Here is a 20541-nt window from a genome sequence, read left to right as displayed (position 1 = left end):
CACTCTGACCCTTCTACCCCACTCTCCCCTTGGGAGTTGGGACTCCACTCGGACCCCTCTCAGCGGCACTCGATTCTGAAACCCCCCTCTCCCCTTTGCACTCCACTTTGACCCATCTCCACCCCCTCCCCACATTCAATTTTACTTTCCTCTTCAGTTGTCCAAAAGCTCAAAATTTAAAAGAATGTTTAAAGTTATGAAATGCAAATTTGTATCAAAAACAAATTAAAATGATTCCCCCCCCCCTCTCCCCCCTCTATAAGAATAATTTCTTTAAATATTTTTCGATCAACACTTTTTTCAAGTGCCTGAGTCTTTCAATATATTGTTGGCAAATATATGTTATACAAAATGAATAATAACTTAAATTAGACTTCTGGTTCGTCTTTGCTGCAGAAATAAGTCAGTTTGAAAGGACATATAATGATATAAGGAACCTCCGATATGAAAATTAAGAAGCTTATAATTCCAGTGGCGAAAACTTTTGAAATCAATTCGAATTAGTTCTTTCTTTCAACCTAACCCTGTTCTCGTGGCAGAGTAACAGATAATTCTGCGGTCTAAAGTTTGGGAGGTTTGCCTATTTCAGGATTTTGCATAATACTTCTTTAATCTGAAGCTATAGAAACAACCGAAATTCCGGAGCAAGAAAAAAGTATGATCGAGTTTGTAAGGTCAAACTAACCAAGGGCAAAGGCCTAAAGTCACATGAGAGGCGGTAAAATCCTAAAAGTTATTGTATATTCAAAAATTGTAGTTCTTCTAGGAAATTAAAGTTCAGAGAACTTTATTAAGAACGTTTTTTTTTAATCATAACTCATTTATGATAGGAACAACATGTCTTATAAATAAACAAAAACTAAGAAGTTGGTTTAAACGAACAGTTTAAGATGATTTATATTTTCAATATTTTCTATAAAATCCATTAAAAAAACCACAAAGGTTAGAGAATGAGAGGAAGTGAGGTTTACTCTTCGTGGTTGATTAATTGATTGCATAGTTTTACAAGATCAGGCATATATTACATAGATAGGACACGGGGGGGGGGTCTCTACTCTCCAGCGGGATACAATATTCACAGATAGGACAAGGATGACTCCAGAGGATGCATATATCAGATAGGACAGGTGGGTCTCCTGGGGAGCATATATTGTACAGATAGGACAGAAGGTAGATCCTGGGGAGTATATATCACACAGATAGGACAGGGGAGGTCTCCTGGGGAGTATATATTACACAGATAGGACAGGTGGGTCTCCTGGGGGGCCAATATTATACAGATAGGACAGTGGGGTCCCCTTGAGGGGCCAATATTACACAGATAGGACAGTCGGGTCTCCTTGGGGGCCAATATTACACAGATAGGGCAGGTGGGTCTCATGGGGAGTATATATCACACAGATAGGACAGGTGGGTCTCCTGGGAGCATATATTGCATAGATAGGACAGAGGGTCGATCCTGGGGAGTATATATCACACGTGACACAGATAGGACAGGTGGGTCTCCTGGGAGCAAATATTGCACAGATAGGACAGAAGGTCGATCCTGGGGAATATATATCACACGGATAAGACAGGTGGGTCTCCTGGGGAGTATATATTGCACAGATAGGACAGGTGGGTCTCCTGGGGGGCCAATATTATACAGATAGGACAGTGGGGTCCCCTTGAGGGGCCAATATTACACAGATAGGGCAGGGGCTCTCCTTGGGGGCCAATAATACACAGATAGGACAGGTGGGTCTCCTGGGAGCATATATTGCACAGATAGGACAGGTGGGTCTCATTTGACATATATCACACGGATAGGACAGGTGGGTCTCCTGGGAGCATATATTGCACAGATAGGACAGAGGGTCGATCATGGGGAGTATATATCACACAGATAGGACAGGTGGGTCTCCTGGGAGCATATATTGCATAGATAGGACAGTGGGGTCTCCTGGGGGGGGGGGGCCAATATTACACAGATAGGACAGAGGGTCGATCCTGGGGAGTATATATCACACGTGACACAGATAGGACAGGTGGGTCTCCTGGGAGGCCAATATTACACATATAGGACAGAGTGTCGATCCTGGGGAGTATACACTACACAGATAGGAAAGGGGGTTTCCTTGGTGGCCAATATTACACAGATAGGACAGAGGGATCTCCTGGGGAGCATATATTACACAGACTAGAGGGACTCCAGCTTGGGGAGCACAGCTTAAACAGATGGTACAGGGAGGACTCTTGGGAGAGCACAAATAATACATTTTGAACTAGGTGTACTCAAAGAGAAGGATAGACTACACAGATAAGGTTGTTAATCGTTTTTAAAACGATCTGAAAAACAATCTTTTTTCGTTTCGTTTTAAAATTTTTCAAAAGGATTGTTTCGTTTTGGAAAAGCACGATCGCTTTTGAAAACGAACCACTCGTTTTGAACTTTTAAAAAATGAAAAACGATTGTTTTTGAAAACGAAAGTTTTTTAAAACGATAGCTTTTTAAAAAAGATCTTTTACTTTTCAAAAACGAAAAACTATCGTTTAAAAAAAATTTCGCTAATTAATCTGAGTTTATGACAATTAATTTCAATTTTTTTTTTATAAAATAAGGTTATATATGTTGTCTGAAATGTTTTTTTTTTATCAAAACAAATAACCTAAATGTTTTCTGACCTCGGATTTTAAGACCAAAAAATGAAGTGTCACCGTTAACAGTCGTTAACGAAGGGTCGTCGTTAGTGGTCGTTAAAAAACGAAAAACTATCGTGTTTGAAAACGACCGTTTTTTAAAAGCGATCGTTTTTAAAAACGATCATTCTTTAACGACCGTTAACAACGACCCTTCGTTAACGACTGTTAACGGCGACACTTTTTAAACCGATCGTTTCGTTTTTCATTTTTATTCGTCGTTTTCACAACGAAACTATCGTTTTTTAAAAAATGGAAACGATCCATCACTATACACAGATAGGGCAAGAGAGGTGGTATAGTGGTTATAACGTTTATTTAAAAATGATAATATATTAACAATTAGGTCATATTACTAATTATCTGAAGGGCCACGCGTTGCCCGTGGAATTAAACAAATTAAAAAATATACAGATTTTTAGAATTTTTTAGCCTATGTATCCCCCACAACAAATTTCAGCTCGTTTGGCCGGCTATAGGGCTATGTATATGAATGTCTTGTTTTATCATATAGATGATAGTAGTAATAATAGTAAAAAATGATAATCATAATAATAATAATGATAAAGATTATTGAGTATTAAAAAGATATTTGCTCATTAAACTTTTGGGAACAACTGATACAGGTGATGTAAAAAGGTTATTATTAACAAACTATATTTACATAAAAAAACAATACTAACCCTTTTGTTTTATCTGTGTAATCTTTAGGTTAGAGGGGGGGGGGGACTATTTGCAACAGATTTATTTCTTGCAAATTAACATTATGGCGCGTATGCACTATGCAGCCACAAATACCGGAATGTTTAAAAAAAGGAATATGGCATTTAAAACTTCTAACATACATAGCAAGGATGGTAAGGATGTTTTAGCATTGTTTTTATCTAGAAATATTTCTTAATGCATTGTTAATGGAACACAGAACTCAATCACCCTTGTTTCCGGTAAGTATTTTTCGCTAAGGAAGTTTTTACAACAAATTTTGATTACCTAATCCCTATACCTTTAAAATCGAGACTTTTTATATTTTAAACTATGCATTCCATAGATATAATCATCTAAGTTTGAAATAAAAGGTTTACATCAACAATTAGGATGTAAAGATAGAGAGATTATAATATTTGAGCTTGTGATAAAACTTCCTTTACGTGTAGATATCTAAATGGATTATTAGGTTTAATATTAGGATAGATAGATCTTACAGCTGTTGCAATTACTTTTGGTTTTACAGTCTCCAAGTGTGATTACTGGGTCGGAATTGGACTAATGACGTAATTTCTAGTAACCCTTCATTTCCGGGTTCACGACAGTACCCTTCTAACCTTAATATGAGTAACAATATATAAGGAAGCTATCGATCTTTTTTCTCCTTAAAAACATTACATTTTCATAATTATCGATCTTCCTTGTTTTCTGCTGCATTTCACCTAACAAAGAAACCACAGTTTAAAAACCAACTTTTTTCAGTAAAAGGTTTAAAGGGTATTGTTGTGAATCAGAAATGGCATTTTTAAATGAAAGGTCATTTGAAATTAAGTACACAGTCCTTTTAGTTATATCAAGGTTTTTAAAATTTTGGAATTAGAAAATTTTCAGGGGTGTATAGAGGGGGATGGGGGAAGAGGAGCGTTTTTAAGTTGATTGATAATTATGGTTGAGTTGGGTTGTTTTCATACATAAATAAAAAGTTTTTAAGACCGATTTTATTTTTTTCTGCTTTTAAACTAACATTAAACAATGTGTTACAAGTAAACCACAAATTAACCTTTAAACAAACGTGAACAATGAGTTTAAATTTATATTTCATCAATATTTCCTGAAATCTAGCTGATTCAACAAATTTGTCTTTTCAGGAGGTTTCCTCTTGAAAAGATTGTCTTTTTTAAGTCTTTTGTGCGTTTTTCTGTCATTACTTTTGCTTTACATCACTTTGTTTTGTTTTTGTCATTCGTAATTTCTTTATCGCATAAGTTTGTCATAATGATTTGGTCTTTCATGAATTTATCTTTCATGAGTTTGTCTTTCATTATTTTATTTTTTTCTTTCATTAGATTGTCTCTTATTATTTTGTCATTTTAAGTTAGTCAATTATATCTTTATCTTTCATGATTTGTTCATAATAAATGAGTTTACCTTTCAAGAGTTTTTCTTTTATCATTTTGTCAATTTTCAGTTTGTCATTTAAAGCATTTTCTTTCGCGAGTTTTTCTTCTTGAGTAGATATTCTTGTATTGTAGAACTACTGTCAATCTATCAAGATATCAAAGCTATCTTTCAAGCTATATATCGATTCAATGCTCTAGGCACAATCTCATGAACTATCGATGTCAATCAGACACTCGAATCAATGCTAAAACAATTAGCAAGATCTCCCACTTGTAAGTTTCAATGAGAACCAAAGCTTTGTTTCAAGCTTACTAGCTTCTGATAACATAATCAAAAGTCGAGTCAACTAACTTTATTCAAATAGCTTTGGTTACAAAGTTAACAAGAATTGACCTAATTCAATTCCTATAACAATGTTATTGATATCACATGATTAAGGTTTAAGGTACATATTTAAAGGATTAAAGAGATTAGATATAATGCAATAGATCTATCTCTGCCACGTTTTAGAGCGTAATTTAAGTACGTTGCATGATTTAAGCTTATCATTTAAAAGTATTCATTTGAAACACAGTTTCAATTAAAAATATCATTATGTCTAAGTTTAAAACATTTAATCATTTATGATTTACAATGTACTGCAAGTTTACAGAATATCATGTTTACGCCCTTTTTGCTACATGGAGAGGGCATCTGCTACAACATTCCCATCACTAGGAACATGTAATATTTCAGAGGTGAATTCTGCTATATAGGATAATTGCCTCTATATTCATGGAGATCATGGTTCAGACACTCTATGCAAAGCAGAATACAAAGGTCTATGATCTGTTTACAACTTGAATGTTCTTCTCTCTAGAGAAAACCGGAAATGGCGAAAAGTATTGAATGATACAAGCGGTTCATTATAAGATATGCTGTATCTCTGCATTGTTGCTGTGAGCTTTGCTGAGAAAAATGATAAGGGTGCCTAGGAACCAAGGTTAAAAACTGATGGAGAGCACCTTCTATGTGGATATCTGAGGCATCACTTGCCAGAGAAATAGGTGCAGATGGATCAGGATGAATGAGAGTTGGCAGAGAGATGAGTACACCCTTGGCCTTGGCAAAAGCGGAATCGATCTCTGCAGACCATGTGAAATCCTTGGGAGACAACTTCAAAGCATCAGTGAGAGGACGGAGAATCTTGGCTGCCCCATAGTAAACTTCCTGTAAAAATTGACCAATCCTAGGAATCTCTGAAGCTCCTTGATGTCCTTGAGGGTGGGGAAAACTGACAGATGGCGTCAACATGTTTCGTGATGGGGTGTCCACCAGTCTCTGGAAAGTGTTGCCAGTATTTCTCAGGCCAAAGGGCATCTTTAACAATTCAAAGAGGCCAAATGCATAATTATACCTGTTATAGGGATTTCATCATGCTACATTGGAACTTAATAATATCCCTTCACCAAATCCAACTTGGAGAATACAGAAGTCAGTTAACTATTACAGGTTTAATTATATAAACTGATGATCAAATGATGATCAACACAACTTTATTTACAGGTAAATTATACAAACTGATGATCAAATGATCGATTAACTCTTCTTCAACACAATATTCGCCCATAGCAGCGTATATATATTCAATGGAAATTCTCCTATTTGTTGCTTCATGCCTACTGAGGAGTTATGAGGTATAAGATGGCCGATAAAACTGCTTTCTGCCTCGGCTAAAGAAATGCCGTTTTGCTCTCTTCTACAGCATTCATCCTCCCCCAGCTTCACCCTTTAATAATACTCTTGATGTCTACCAGATAAGAAAGGGTTCAATATCATTGGAGGTCTAGCCTGTTGTATACTCAGGCTGCACCCATTCTAAGGGTTCAATATCCTCTTGGCTTTGGGTTTAGATTGTTTGGCTTTATTCTTGGATTGGCTTGTTGGGCTTTATTTCATCCACTTCGGAGCATTGAACTGTACAGTTCTATATACAAGTTGAGAACCCTTTGGGTTGGGTTCTCAATATCTTCTGCTATATGTGGTTAATCCTGTATTCCTGGTAAGATCTCCTTCTATGTGGGTAACCCTGTATTCTTTGTAATATCTCCTTCTATATGGGTAAGATCTCCTTCTATATAGGTAAGATTTCCTTCTATGTGGGTAACCCTGTATTCCTGGTAATATCTCCTTCTATGTGGGTAACCCTGTATTCCTGGTAATATTTCCTTCTATATGGGTAACCCTGTATTCCTTGTAATATCTCCTTCTATATGGGTAACCCTGTATTCCTGGTAATATCTCCTTTTATATGGGTAACCCTGTATTCCTGGTAACAACTCCTTCTATATGGGTAATCCTGTATTCCTGGTAATATCTCCTTCAATATGGGTAACCATGTATTCCTGGAAATATCTCCTTCAATGTGGGTAACCCTGTATTCCTGGTAAGATCTCCTTCAATGTGGGTAACCCTGTATAAATATTATTCCTGGAAAGACTATAAACAGTGTGAACATGACTAAGCCTATTAAAATCCTTAAACTAAACATATTCAAGAATCATGATGTTAAATATTGTATTCGCAAAAAACACTGCAATACACTCGATACAAAATATATTTACAATTTTTTTGTACACTATTAATCTGATTTAGACCTTCCCATAATTACCTAAATTCTTTTAATCTCATAAGTGATACCTTGATTGATAGTTTGTTATGTAAAAACCCACTAAAAAAGAGGGTTGAAATCTTTTAAAATAAAAAAATGTCATGATATTCTAAACATTCTTAAGCAATGACGTTAAAAACATTAATAACGCAGTAAAGTTCTGAAGGAATTTGAGAGGAGAAGAATTGAGTTTGGAAGGGAGAGGAGGGATAATGGAGTGAAGGGGAGGGAAAGTGGAGTGGAGGGGAGGGTTAGCTGATCTAGCTGATCTAGCTGATCTAGCTGATCTAGCTGATCTAGCGGATCTAGCTGATCTAGCTGATCTAGCGGATCTAGCGGATCTAGCTTATCTAGCTGATCTAGCGGATCTAGCGGATCTAGCTGATCTAGCGGATCTAGCTGATCTAGCTGATCTAGCTGATCTAGCTCCCCATGGCCCATACATTCTATATTTATTAATATTCTCCAGGGTGCAGAATGTAGATTCTTATCTTTATAGGACTTTGTGCGCGTTTTCTGCGCACATGGGTAGTGCATCATGTACAAACCTGTAAAGGTATAAAACTTGCCTTTTTATTGGTTTCTGAGAATACAACTTTCTCAAAGACACGACACAACGTGCAAATGACAAATGAAGAATTCAATATATTTAAACAATTTCATATGCCTGTATTCAGTAAGCTTCTTTAAACGCTATGAGAGAAACTATAACTGTATTTTTGGGTTCGGCTATAAAAAAAAAATTTTGCGAATTTTTTAGGTAAAGAATAGGTTTGTTCCAAGATGTAAATCCACGAAAAATCTTGCAACCAAATCAAAAATGCGCACAGATAAAGATTCTTATTAACGTCTGACAGATAATTAAATTTGTAAAACTGACTTGATTACAACACAGATAATTTTTCATTTTTACATTTGCATTTTATGTAAATATGGAATATATAATATACTGTATATATATTGGGTTGTACGACCTCTGTTCTACCAGTGATCCATCATGTTGATGTTGTTCAGTGTTAACCTACACACCTTGTAAACACTGATTTAGTACATCACCAACAAATATGATTACCAGGAATCATGTTTTCTTCATTAACAAAGATAAAAAACGGAAAATGTTGTTGATAAAAAGAAGTACAAAATCTGTTCATAACGCGCTTAATTGGTACCCCTCTCCCCTGATGGTTTAATTCAAGTCGTCGGGCACAACCACCCCTTTCTTGGAAACTATTATGTAAATTATCAAAATGTAATGCTTTTAACCTCCTCGGATATTAAACGAACACTGATGCATCTATACTTGTTTACAAATTCCGCCCAGAGAGAACTGGTTTTAATATGTACTCAGAGTCTACGCAATTGCAATTAACTTTCTTTGCATTATAACCTTGGTTACAGTAATCTAAAGTTACTATCACGCAAAAATCTTTGAGAATTTTCTTTAAATCTGAAGCTAAAAACAAAGAGATAATAGCTCTAAAATGTATATATCTAAGGCTACAAAAAAGCATGAATTTCTAATGTAACATCAAAGACTAAAGCGTTGCGACACCTTAAAGTCGACCCATTCTTAAACATTGATGCAACTTTTTATAGCAGATCGACTGGATCTAGGTGTCGACTTTCGAACCCATATTTTTAAATACTGTATCAACGATGTGTTCATTTTATTTTGAAATCTGAAAACTTTAAATACTGCACAGTGCACAGTGCACATGCACCATAATGAACACCGTACACTGTACTTTCATAACTCTAATGTTTTTTATATTATGTTAAAGCTGAATAGCAACCCAGATTTAATGAATACAGAAAAAAATAATAAATACTCGAATGAATCAGCATGCTATTTAGTTCCAATCATTGACCATGAATAAAACCCTTTTGTGCAAAATAAATCGACTATTTTTTCCGCATATTTGCAAGTTTTAACATTATTTAACATTGTTGCAGGAAACCCTTATTTAGTTTAGGGCGTTATTGTTTATTAGTTTTGATGGATGGGATGGATGAGATGGATGGGATGGATGTATGGGATGGGATGGATGGGATGGATGGATGGGATGGATGGGATGGATGGGATGGATGGGATGGATGGGATGGATGGGATGGATGGGATGGATGGGATGGATGGGATGGATGGGATTTTTGTATACTGTAATTTTCTTGTTTAATAAGTACAACCGGTTGCAGTCAAAACATAAACAAACAAAATGTAAACATAGCAGACGAAACTCTTACAGATTACAGCTTTCTCAGTAGATCACTATACTAAATCAAAGAATTATTCATAAAGACGATATCGAATTCGTCACTGAATTCCCATGTTTTTTGGGACACCCTGTATCATAAATTTGTATTTTTAAATTTCGTTCTCCTCAATTTTTAATTGTAATTGTTAAAAAAATAGTCCACTTAAATTTAATTTCATTGGAGGAAAAATAAATGTTTTTAATTTTTTTTTTCAAATAATATTTGCGTAAAGTATGCAGGTGCCCTAAATGTTCGTGTTTCCATTTTTCGTTTCCTGAGATTTTAAAATCAAATCAAAACCTGATTCAAGTTCTACTTCAAATGCAAATTAATAAACTGGCAATTTCGATTTGGTTCTTAATTCCTATTTTTCCTGATTTTCTTCTTTGTTAAAATTTGAATTTCAAATCCGATAAAATGTTTTCATGTTTTTATTACTGAGTTAAGTCTGCGGAACCGATCTCTGTATTTAAGATAATAAAAACTAGCATTTTAACATAAATTAACAAAGAAACAGATTCCAAGTAAAATTCTAATTGATTTAAAATTTAATCTAAAATTTCTTTGGGTTGCGAACATCTATAGTTCGACTAGTTTGCTGACTTATCATATACATAGATATTAAAGAACAAATAAATAAACTATACCTTGTCATTCAAAAGTTTTTGTCTTAAGGTCTCTTCATTGATAAATACATGTTTTTTTATGTTGGGCAATATGTTAATGTATCCAGCAGACATTTGGACAAGAAGCTATTCAGACAAACAGACTTTGTGACATGGTAACGTTCAGACAAGCAGACATTTGGACAAGAAGCCATTCAGACAACGTTCAGACAAGCATGTATTAAGAAAAGCAGACATTTGGACAAACAGACATTTATACAAGAAGTAATTCAGACAAGTAGACATTCTTACAAGCATACATTTTGACAAGCATACATTTTGACAAGCAGACATTCAGACATTCGGAAAATCAGACAGTGAGACATTCAGATAATCAGACATTAAGACACTCATGCATTTAGACACGCAGACGTTTAGACAAGCAGACATTCAGACAGGCAGCAACCAAAACATTTAAACAAGCTGACAAGGAAACATTGAGCAAAATAGGAATGAAATACACAAGATGTTAAAAAAATTAAAATGAGTAGAATCCAAAGTCTGGCTCAACTGTTTGAAATATTTATTTAAGTGAAATTTTCTACATTTATTACTCAGTTCTCAGGAGCATTGTTCTTTAAGCTTAAACCATTATTAAAACCACAGGGTGGGGAGCAATCATTTACAACACCAGGGGCCCAGGGGGCCAGGGGGTTTCAAATATACATGGGGTGCCAGGGGGTTTCAAATATACATGGGGGGCCAGGGGGTTTCAAATATACATGGGGTGCCAGGGGGTTTCAAATATACATGGGGGAAAAGTTGAAGTTGCCTATTCCAAGAAAGAATTGCTTTAAAATTCATTTGCTGAAAAACAGTTTTAAAAATTGTATATTTGATGACTTTTTAACAGCGTACGCGCCCACGCTCGAAGTGCGCATAATTCTCGTGTATGGAGGGAGGGAGATAAGATCTGTTCGCGGGAACCAAGATTAATTTATCATTTTTATCTTTTACCTAATTTTAATAAAATGTTAAATTTCGATCAGTTAGGCGCAAGCAGCTGTATATTTTATGTATATTATATAATATATAAATGATAAATATTTAAACTTTAAACATTGTCGAAGTTAAATTTACACAACTATGAATATTAAGCCTTATATTATTAGACCGGCGCTAAAACTTTAGAATTGTGGATATAGATGGCAATGCTTGATCTTCTTTTTATTAATCTTAACAATAAAATAATCTTTCATTAATATCCATGAAAGTATCTAAACTGCAACCAATCCGAGTTTCGATTGTGGACACCGAAAAACCAATCAGAAGCCGAGAAATTTTGAAATTTAGTTTACGATCAATGAGAGAGATCTCATTGGTCGGAATCCAGCAGGGTAATTCAAAAGAAAGGATTAAGCAGAAATTTAAGAGTGTCCACAGTGGATAAAGAGATTCGGGATGAAGGGTATTCAATAAAAGAGTTTTCAGCTCGGGTCATCTTTAAAGCCTCTGGTTTTACTTTAATAACTTTCTTATATTTTCGAAGCGCACATTTAAATTTAAAACTATATAACGCGCTTCTGTTTCCAGCTTTCGGTTAAAAGGAGGTATTTGGCAAAATCATCATCGAGAAAGTTCACATTTTTGTTTTACTGTGTAGTTCTATAGACCGGGGTTCTTTGTACAGGGTGTCCCAAAAAACATGGGAATTCAGTGACGAATTCGATATCGTCTTTGTTATGAATTAGCATTGTAATACCTAATTTCAAAAGACCTAATATTATTATGTCTGCTAGAGTTTATTTAATTAAAAGGGTAAAAGACTGAAAAGATGTGTCTATAATGTCTCCGCAAGATGAACAGTGATAACAGGGGGCCAGGGGGTTTCAAATATAAATTAGGGGGTTTCAAATTTACATTAAGGGGCCAAGGGGTTTAAAAATTATTTCTTATAGAACTATTTTAAGTATTTTAAGTGAAATAAATATTACAATAATTTAAACATTTTGAAAATATTTTTGTTAATATTGTTTCTTAATTTTTGTTAATTGGTCTGATGAGGATGGGAGGGAGAAGTGGCCATAAGCCCATTAATATCTATTCAAAAGCGCAGGTGTAATTAGCTAAGTATTTTAAAAAACTCTTTTATTTTGAGCCATGCAAACGGATTCCAAACTCAAATGAGGGGTTCCGAATGATGCTTAAGATATACGAAATACTATATATTTTTAATTGTGGTTACAAATATGCATTTCTACTGCAGGAAAAAGATAGAAATTATCAGAAATAAAAACTTTTAATCATATAAAAACGACAATATCCTCCACATTAAGGTTTCCAGAGTACAGTTGTTAATCCCACATAAATAATATTAGTAAATAGTTGTAAGTGTACAGTACAGCTAACATCATCCCCCCTGAGCCTGAAATTTAAAAGGGTATCGTTGAACGAAACTTCCGAGTTTCCTTTTTGGGGTCTTATTATTAGTGTAGATTTTGATTTAAGAGATTTGATAAAAATGGTAAGATATAAAGGATTAAATAAAATAATATTTCAAAACAAAAATATCGATATCTACAAAACTGGGTAAACCCATTTGTGAAACCCGGGTTCCAAAACTGGTTTTCATAACGATACCCTGTCTTAAGTTTTGGGCTCTGTTACAGTTCATTTAAGAGGAATATTCACATATTAACAAAACACTTCACGAATTGTCCGTTTCTAGAATTTTTATTTTTTAAAATCAAAATTTCTTGCCTTTCCAATATAATTACATTGGATTTAAAGCAATGAGAGTAGGAACTCACTCTTTATATTCCTGCACGACTGAAGAAGATAGGTTGGAAAAAATACGCGAAATTGTTTTTAAATAATTTTATAAAAGTTAAAAACATGATCTTACAATTGCGAGGGGCTTCCTGAAACGTTATACAGGCACAGTGTACAGTTTACAGTGTACAGTTTACAGTGTACAGTTTACAGTGTACATTTTACAGTGTACAGTTTAAAGTTTACTTTTTACAGTGTACAGTTTTCAGTTTACAGTGTACTTTTTACAGTGTACAGTTCACTGTGTACATTTTACAGTGTACAGTCTACAGTGTACAGTTTACAGTTTACAGTGTACAGTTTACAGTTTACAGTTAACAGATTACAGTTTACAGTTTACAGTGTACGTTTTACAGTGTACAGTTTACAGAGTACATTTTACAGTGTACAGTCTACAGCGTACAGTTTACAGTGTACAGTTTACAGTGTACAGTTTACAGTGTACAGTTTACAGTGTATAGTTTACAGTTTACAGTTAACAGATTACAGTTTACAGTTTACAGTGTACAGTTTACAGTTTACAGTGTACGTTTTACAGTGTACAGTTTACAGTGTACAATTTACAGTGTACAGTTTACAGTTTACGGTGTACAATTTACTGTGCACATCACCGTGTTCAGTTTTCAGTTTACAGTACCTGTTCAGTTAAAAAAATATAAAAGTGATTCAAAAAAGAAAGATTTTAAAATCCACAAAGATTAATCATAGAAATTCAGCATTCTTTAAATTATCTTCCAACAACTATATCAGTTTTTGCAATTTACAACAATAATTTCTATTTCAAAGGGATAGGGGAGGGGTAATATTTTAATGCAGATTACGCTTAAAAACATTGCATTCAAATTAGCACATATGGTGGACTTTTAATTATATTGTATTCTGGGTGGTACTACTACTGGTAACTCGGTTTTCTAAATGTAGGAATTTCATGAGATAGAAAATTAATTACATTTGATATGCACTAAGGAATTTTATAGATATAACAGTTTTTCATATAGAAAGGAAATTGAGCTGGTCCGCCTTATCACGTGACTCATCGCAGAGATTCTTTCAAATTTCTTCTCAAAAGTTTCTTGCCCTAAGGTCGCAGTTTTGATAATTAGGGACGAGTTAGTATCAAGACTAAGCTAACACTGAGACTAAAATAAGGCTCAAGTCTAGAACTATGTTGAAACAAAGGAACAGAATTCTTGCCGCGAAATCTGATGTTTAAATTTATGTTTGAACCAAAAAAGGTTTACACCATCAGGTTTCAAAGAAATTGGAACTAAAACCTTTGAGTTTGAGGGAAGAAATCAGTTCCCTATTCTTAGAGTTGAATAAAATTTTATTGCCCGTAAATCAATTCAACAAAACTCACTATTGTGAGGCTTACTTTTAAAGTTAGGGTTAAAACTATAAGGGATCTAAACTTGAGATTAAGCTTTCAAATTAAGACTACTGAGCTGAAAACTTTAGAATGAGATATCCTTAATCCCGATTTTTGAACGTTAGTCCTAATAAACATTAAACCAAAACTTACGTTCGTTCAATAAATCTTTAGTTCAATTGATATGACACCATCACCACCAGAAATAAGAATAAAAACCGGTTTTTCAAAATTTAAAGAGCACATTTTAACATGACAAGGCTAATTGGATGAATTTAAAACTTCTTTCTTGGATATCTAATGAATATTAACCTAATCTCGGGTTTAGTAAAACCAGGAATCAAGCATTGATCTCGATATCCACCATTATGATCATTTAGATGTTGTTGTTAAATTGCATTAATTAGATTCAACCAATATCAATTTCAAATAAAAATTGCAACTCACTTAATTAAGCCGATCAAGATCATTTAACGAATTACATGAAGACAAGACTTTTAATATTAGTTCAGAGTTTTTGATATGGCAAACAAACTATTGTTTATCGTTTTTTTGGAATTTCTTCTGAAGGTTTCAATCCTTTATGATTAAAAAAGAAGCATGTTACTTTAATTCCTTCTAATATATGTAGTTACAAGATACTCTTTAAATTCAAAAGTTAACTAATCAAATAAATCTTTTTATGCTGGTAGAAAGATAATTATCAACAAATTCGTGTACATTCATCAAAGACTGGGCAAAGTTCCGTTATTGAAACGGAGGTTTTCGAAAATTAACGGAAGAGTCCGTTAACGAACGGCCAAAAACCGTTAATTGTTAAATCATTAACGAAACGGATTAGCTGTTTAAAAAAGATAACGGTTAAAAACATTAACTTAAAAGTTGAACACGGTAAATTTCGTTTTTTCTGATTAAAATTGCATTCATCTTATTATTAAAATGATTAATTTGAATTTATTCATCAACACGATTATTTTTTATCTGATAAGTTTTTAAATTAACATGGATTTCTGTTTTGTTTATTTAGATGAATGTTTTTAAGGATATTTTACATTTATGCAAACAAAGATAATTCTTAATACTATGCTAGTTTAGTCCCAACATACTTCAACTTTAGATTCCAGAATCGAAAAATATATTTTTAAAATTTTGAATTTTTTACTTTTTTGTCAGGAAATTGTAAAAGAAGAATAGAGTATAAATTTCGATGGTGTTGAAACCTTTAAAGCCTGAGAATAAAATATAAACACTAAATACTGAAATTTTTTTATCTTTCTATAAAACTTAAATCAAAACATGATTTTGAAGGGTTTTACTGTAAAACTAATAATCAGAAACTTCTTTGCCGCGGCCACACAAGTAGCAAACTCCCGCCATGTTCAGTGTGCATACGTGGTAAGGATCTGTCGTCTTTGTTTTGTACAAATGCCCCGTCTGATTATATCCGGTCTCCAGGCTGTAGGATCCCATGTTTCCACTGTACTGAGATGGAGAAGAGTAACAATCAGAGATCTCTGAAGATCCTCGTGATCCATAATCAGAATATATAGATCCTTGAGAGTGAATACTCATCTCTATGAGATATTTACTATAATTATTCAGAAATAAGATTGGTGCCGGGATCCAAATATTTGAAATTTAGATTTGTTTTTCTCCGTACTGATTGGATATGGATCTTACAGGGTTACCCACAAAGGATGACACGAATGTACATATATTTTTAATGTATTTTTTTTCTGATGGTCTGCAATTTGCATCTTTCTTACTCAGATAAATAAATAACCCATAAAAAGACTATTCTTAGGACAGACTGCCTTATTTGACCTGGAAGTTGTAATATTTTAAAAGTTTCAATTCTTCTTTACAGTCTCATCCTTTGATGGTAACCGTGTATCTTTATGAAATAAAATGTATCACAATAGTAAATCATCATTCCTTCATAATCAGAGCTTTGAGAACACTGAGAGTGACGACTTGACTTGGGATTAAAGGCCCTGGCATATGCTCCTCGGTAAGGTTGCACTTTACACTCTTCTTCGTCCTGTTCGAAGTGGGACTGTTTCGTACCTCGGGTGTAGAAATCACTGCAAACAAACATATCTCTATATAAAGAATATTTTATTCGATTTTTAAAAGTTTTAAGTTTTGCCTGCTGTTATCATTGGTTGTGAGTTAGATACATGATTTAATTAGATGGGTTTAAAGGGACTGTCAACACAATTTCAAGTGAACCTCATTTAACCTTGCTTGAAAAGCCAGTTCCCATCGATACTCTGCTTACAGTTGAGTAATCTGAGTAACAATGTTTTTGAAAGGAAATGATTTCTGTCAATTTTCTTTCTTGGTTTTGCTCATTAAATCAACAAGTCATTTTATTACAGAAACCGCAAATAAAAACTTTTAATTTTATGATATCAACATCAGTTAAATCCTCAGACAAAGGATTACAAGGTACTGTCGTGAGAAGGGCATGACACTCTTTATTTATGAAAGATCGGTTGAAATTATGCCGAGAGTCCCTTTAGTTCTAAAATATGTAAATGAAGGAAGTAAAAGGCTGGTTTTACCTGATAAAGAACAACCAAGGCTTGGAATCTGCGTTCCTTCGCAGCAACTGCCTTGATGCTCCCAACCTTGCCTGAAATAAAAAGAATCTGGAAAAAAAGTTAAAAATTCAAAGGAAACAAAAAAACTTTTCTAAAACATAGTTACACACACAGTTTGTTTAAAACAACTATTATGCGGAGAAAATCGTGTGATGCATCATGCATTTAGATTAGATCAAACCGAACCCTCTGTAAAGAATAAAGCAGCGTGAAGACCTTAAGCTTCCTAATTTCTTCTCTTCTGATTAGACTGGTTTCAACCTCACGGAGATAACTCGGACATTCCTATATATAAAGTAGTAATCTATGTTTGTCTGTCTGTTTCTTTGTATGTCCGATCATACCTCTTTAACCCTTTGACCGACTTTTGTATATGGAAAATAACTATTAATAACCCTATTGGTTGAAGGGACTGGGAGGTTAGGTATAAAGTATTTGAGCCAAAAACTTTTCTTTTTCGAGAAGGTGCGAGAAAAAGAAATGTTTTTGGCGAAAATACTTTACGAGCCCCCTTCAACCAGTAGGGTTTTACATAATTTTATGCCCTGGAAAATATAAAGAAATATGAATTTAAATTAACACTTTCAAAATAAATAAATACACAAAAATGGCACGTCAATTATATAACATCTAATATAAAGTTTAAACTTTTAAAAAGTACATATTAAAGAAAATCCCAAATATTAATGCTGGAAGATGATCATTCAAAAGAATGCGGGAACTTCATAGCAAAAAATGCGCAAATATTGAAAGGTGTACTCTGCTGGGGTGATATTTTACTTTTAAACCCATAAGAAAATAGTGAAAATTTTACCCCAGCTCAGCTGGGAGTATATGGGTTTCTGGATATGTTAACCATAGATTAAAAAGGGGCATAAATGAGTATCCAGGCAGGGAAAAATGAAATTTAATTTTAAAAACATCATTTTTAAAACAAAACTGGATCTGCAGATTTATATTGAATGCTCATAAATTCTTGCTTATTCTCTTTGAATTCGGCAACAAAATGTACTGTCCAATTTAAATTATATTTTTAGAGAAAATCTGAACCATTTAAAAAAATCCCTGTCGTGATATTAGCATATATTAGTCGTGATATTTAGGGAAAAAAAGATGGCGGGAAGTTTCACTTTTCTGTAACTACAGATAATGTAATGGTGTAACTACCTTTAATGATTTGATGTGATGAAACTCATTAGCACAAACACCATAATAACCCCCGGTCATATTCTCTAAAAATTTTTTTTTTTTAATCGTTCGTCTTTATACAATAAAGTAACCGTAGGCGTATTTTCAAGTGACTTTCCATTTAGAGGCTTTTTTAGGATAATAAAGAATTAAATAATTAATCAAAAATGTTTTGGAACTTTGGATGAATTTTTAAAATACGTTTAAGAACTTGTATGTGAAGGCTGAAGGGTATAAAATTAGAGTGACCCAACTAAGTTTTTTCCTAAATATGTAAAATAAAAACGAAAGGGCCGTTATCAGAGCTCAAAGTCGTAATATAAAAGAAACAACTGCGAAGCTATGCTGATATTGGGCCCCAATATTGAACTGATGGAATAGGACAGGATATGCTATAAAGCTGCAGGGCGGATACAATATTCATTATTTTATACAATCCTTTCTAACATGACACCTAACTGCAGGATAAAAAGACAAATTGTTTAATTATTTAGATTTTAGATTGGTTAAAACAATAATGAGTAATGTGGTTTTCTAGTTTGAAAACTGTTCAATTTAACAATTTCTTCTTTTGTCTGTTAAGCACAAATCCACGAGTCACTTTTAAGGAGAACTCAACCATGGTAAAAAATCCATTTCCAAAGATTAAAACACGAATTAACTAGACCCCCCCTTTTTGTTTTTTTTTTGAGCTAGGAAGCTCCGACTTTTCTAACTCACTTAAGGCTATTTATACCACTGCATACAGCCTAAGTCCTCAGCGCTTTGGACAGCTTATAACAAAAGCAACCCGATTGCACAATTTTTGCAAAGAAATTTTGCACAGATTTTTGCACAGGGAATTTGCACAGTTTCAGTTTTTCTTGAAGTAAACATTTCGGTTTTTAAAATCTTAAATATTTTTACATATTTGAATTCGTTGGGGCAAGTTTAAAAAATATATATTTTGTTGCAACTTGCGCAATATTCGCATTTTTTGCGGTACCAGTACAAACGTCGGACGTTACAAAGGTCGGACAGTACAAACATTGGACTTACAAACGTCGGACTGGTACAAAAATCTTTTTTTTTCCTTAGTCCGACGTTTGTACTGGTCCGACGTTTGTAAAGTCCGACGTTTGTCCCAGTCCGACGTTTGTTCTAGTCCGACGTTTGTCCTGGTCCGACGTTTGTACTGTCCGACATTTGTAAGTCTTAGGTTTGTACCGTCCGACGTATATTGTACTTGTACCTTTTTTGCTTAATAACTAGATTTCGCAATACATATTTTTTAAAGATTACTGAAGTAGAGCCCAAGGGCTTTCCAGAAACGTATCAAATATTTGTATCATAATAATAAGAAAAAGAGGAGGAGGTCAATCTGACCAGGGAACCAGACGTCAGGATATATAGAGTTAATTGGAAAAGGCTTTTATTAGTACTGTTATGAATGTGAATTACATGCCAGGTGCACTGTGCATGTTGACATGCACGGAAAGTCCAGTTGGAAATTTTTTATCAAAAATAAAACATTTTTATTTGGAAAAAGTCATAATAAGAAATATTTTATAATCCCTTTTATTTTGCATTGACAATTCAATTAAAACTTTCTAGATTCAAAGTACTTTTATGATTCCCTTATTATTTGTTTCCACGTCATCACAGGTATTTCTTATCAAAATCCTGAACATTTGCAGTTTATGGTCCTGAGATAATTATATAAGAAAGTTTTGTTTATACTTTTTGTTATCATAATCATGCGCTTATTTGTAGGGCTGAGCAAATATAATAAATAATCCAGAAAGTTGGAGATTAATGAATTTCAAGAATTTTGGTGATTCAAAAATATCTTATCCTTACCAAGGCAATAAACCGGCTTTTTCAAAATAATAGTTGCAAACAAATTTTGCTAAAAAATGTTTTTTTTTATGAATAGGGTAATTTTATTAATTAAGCTACAGGGCAAACCTTGAAAAATGGATATAATAACATGTCATATTTTAATATTTATGAAAGTAAAAATGACTATTTTTTAAAATTTTTTTCGATTTTCTTTATGAACTTCCTCCCTCCCTTACACTCTCACCATTAAAGTAAGAGGTCTAATTTTTTTTGAATGAGTTTGACTAGGGACATGTATCACACTCCCCTATCTCTACTCTAAGAGCCAAAATCATAGGGGGGAAACACCCCCCCCCCCATCTATATTAGACAACAACAAAAAAGCCAATAGGATTAAGTTTTTTTCCAACGAACTTTTATGTAAATAAAGGT

General features: G+C 33.8%; 1 protein-coding gene across 2 annotated transcripts; it reads right to left on the bottom strand.

Annotated features, from left to right (window-relative positions):
* Positions 1-15743: 15743 nt before the first annotated feature.
* On the bottom strand, positions 15744-18356 carry LOC111701839 (uncharacterized). Of its 2 annotated transcripts, XM_023473285.1 has the most exons (5): positions 18268-18356; positions 17317-17385; positions 17062-17132; positions 16430-16578; positions 15744-16068 (listed from the first exon to the last, which is right to left on the bottom strand). In XM_023473285.1, the coding sequence occupies exons 1-5, from the start codon at positions 18325-18327 to the stop codon at positions 15818-15820; spliced, it is 600 nt and encodes a 199-aa protein (XP_023329053.1). In that variant the 5' UTR covers positions 18328-18356; the 3' UTR covers positions 15744-15817. The 2 variants fall into 2 exon arrangements, with proteins under 2 accessions (XP_023329053.1, XP_023329054.1); XM_023473286.1 differs by lacking the exon at positions 17317-17385 and having other exon boundaries at positions 18268-18350.
* Positions 18357-20541: the final 2185 nt, after the last annotated feature.

This window comes from Eurytemora carolleeae, unplaced genomic scaffold (assembly GCF_000591075.1).
Source record: "Eurytemora carolleeae unplaced genomic scaffold, Eaff_2.0 scaffold218, whole genome shotgun sequence".
NCBI lineage: Eukaryota > Metazoa > Arthropoda > Copepoda > Calanoida > Temoridae > Eurytemora > Eurytemora carolleeae.
The sequence above is the reverse complement of the archived record's forward strand: the minus strand, read 5'-3'. Positions and strand labels throughout refer to the sequence as shown.

What these genes read in the sequence shown, in the direction of transcription:
- LOC111701839 (XM_023473285.1), bottom strand. Translation starts at nt 18,327, where the DNA reads ATGACCGGGGGTTATTATGGTGTTTGTGCTAATGAGTTTCATCACATC. An exon ending in ATCACATCAAATCATTAAAG is followed by an intron (nt 17,386 to 18,267) that starts GTAGTTACACCA and finishes CTTTATATATAG; the next exon opens with GAATGTCCGAGTTATCTCCG. An exon ending in TCAAAGCTCTGATTATGAAG is followed by an intron (nt 16,069 to 16,429) that starts GAATGATGATTT and finishes AATATCTCATAG; the next exon opens with AGATGAGTATTCACTCTCAA.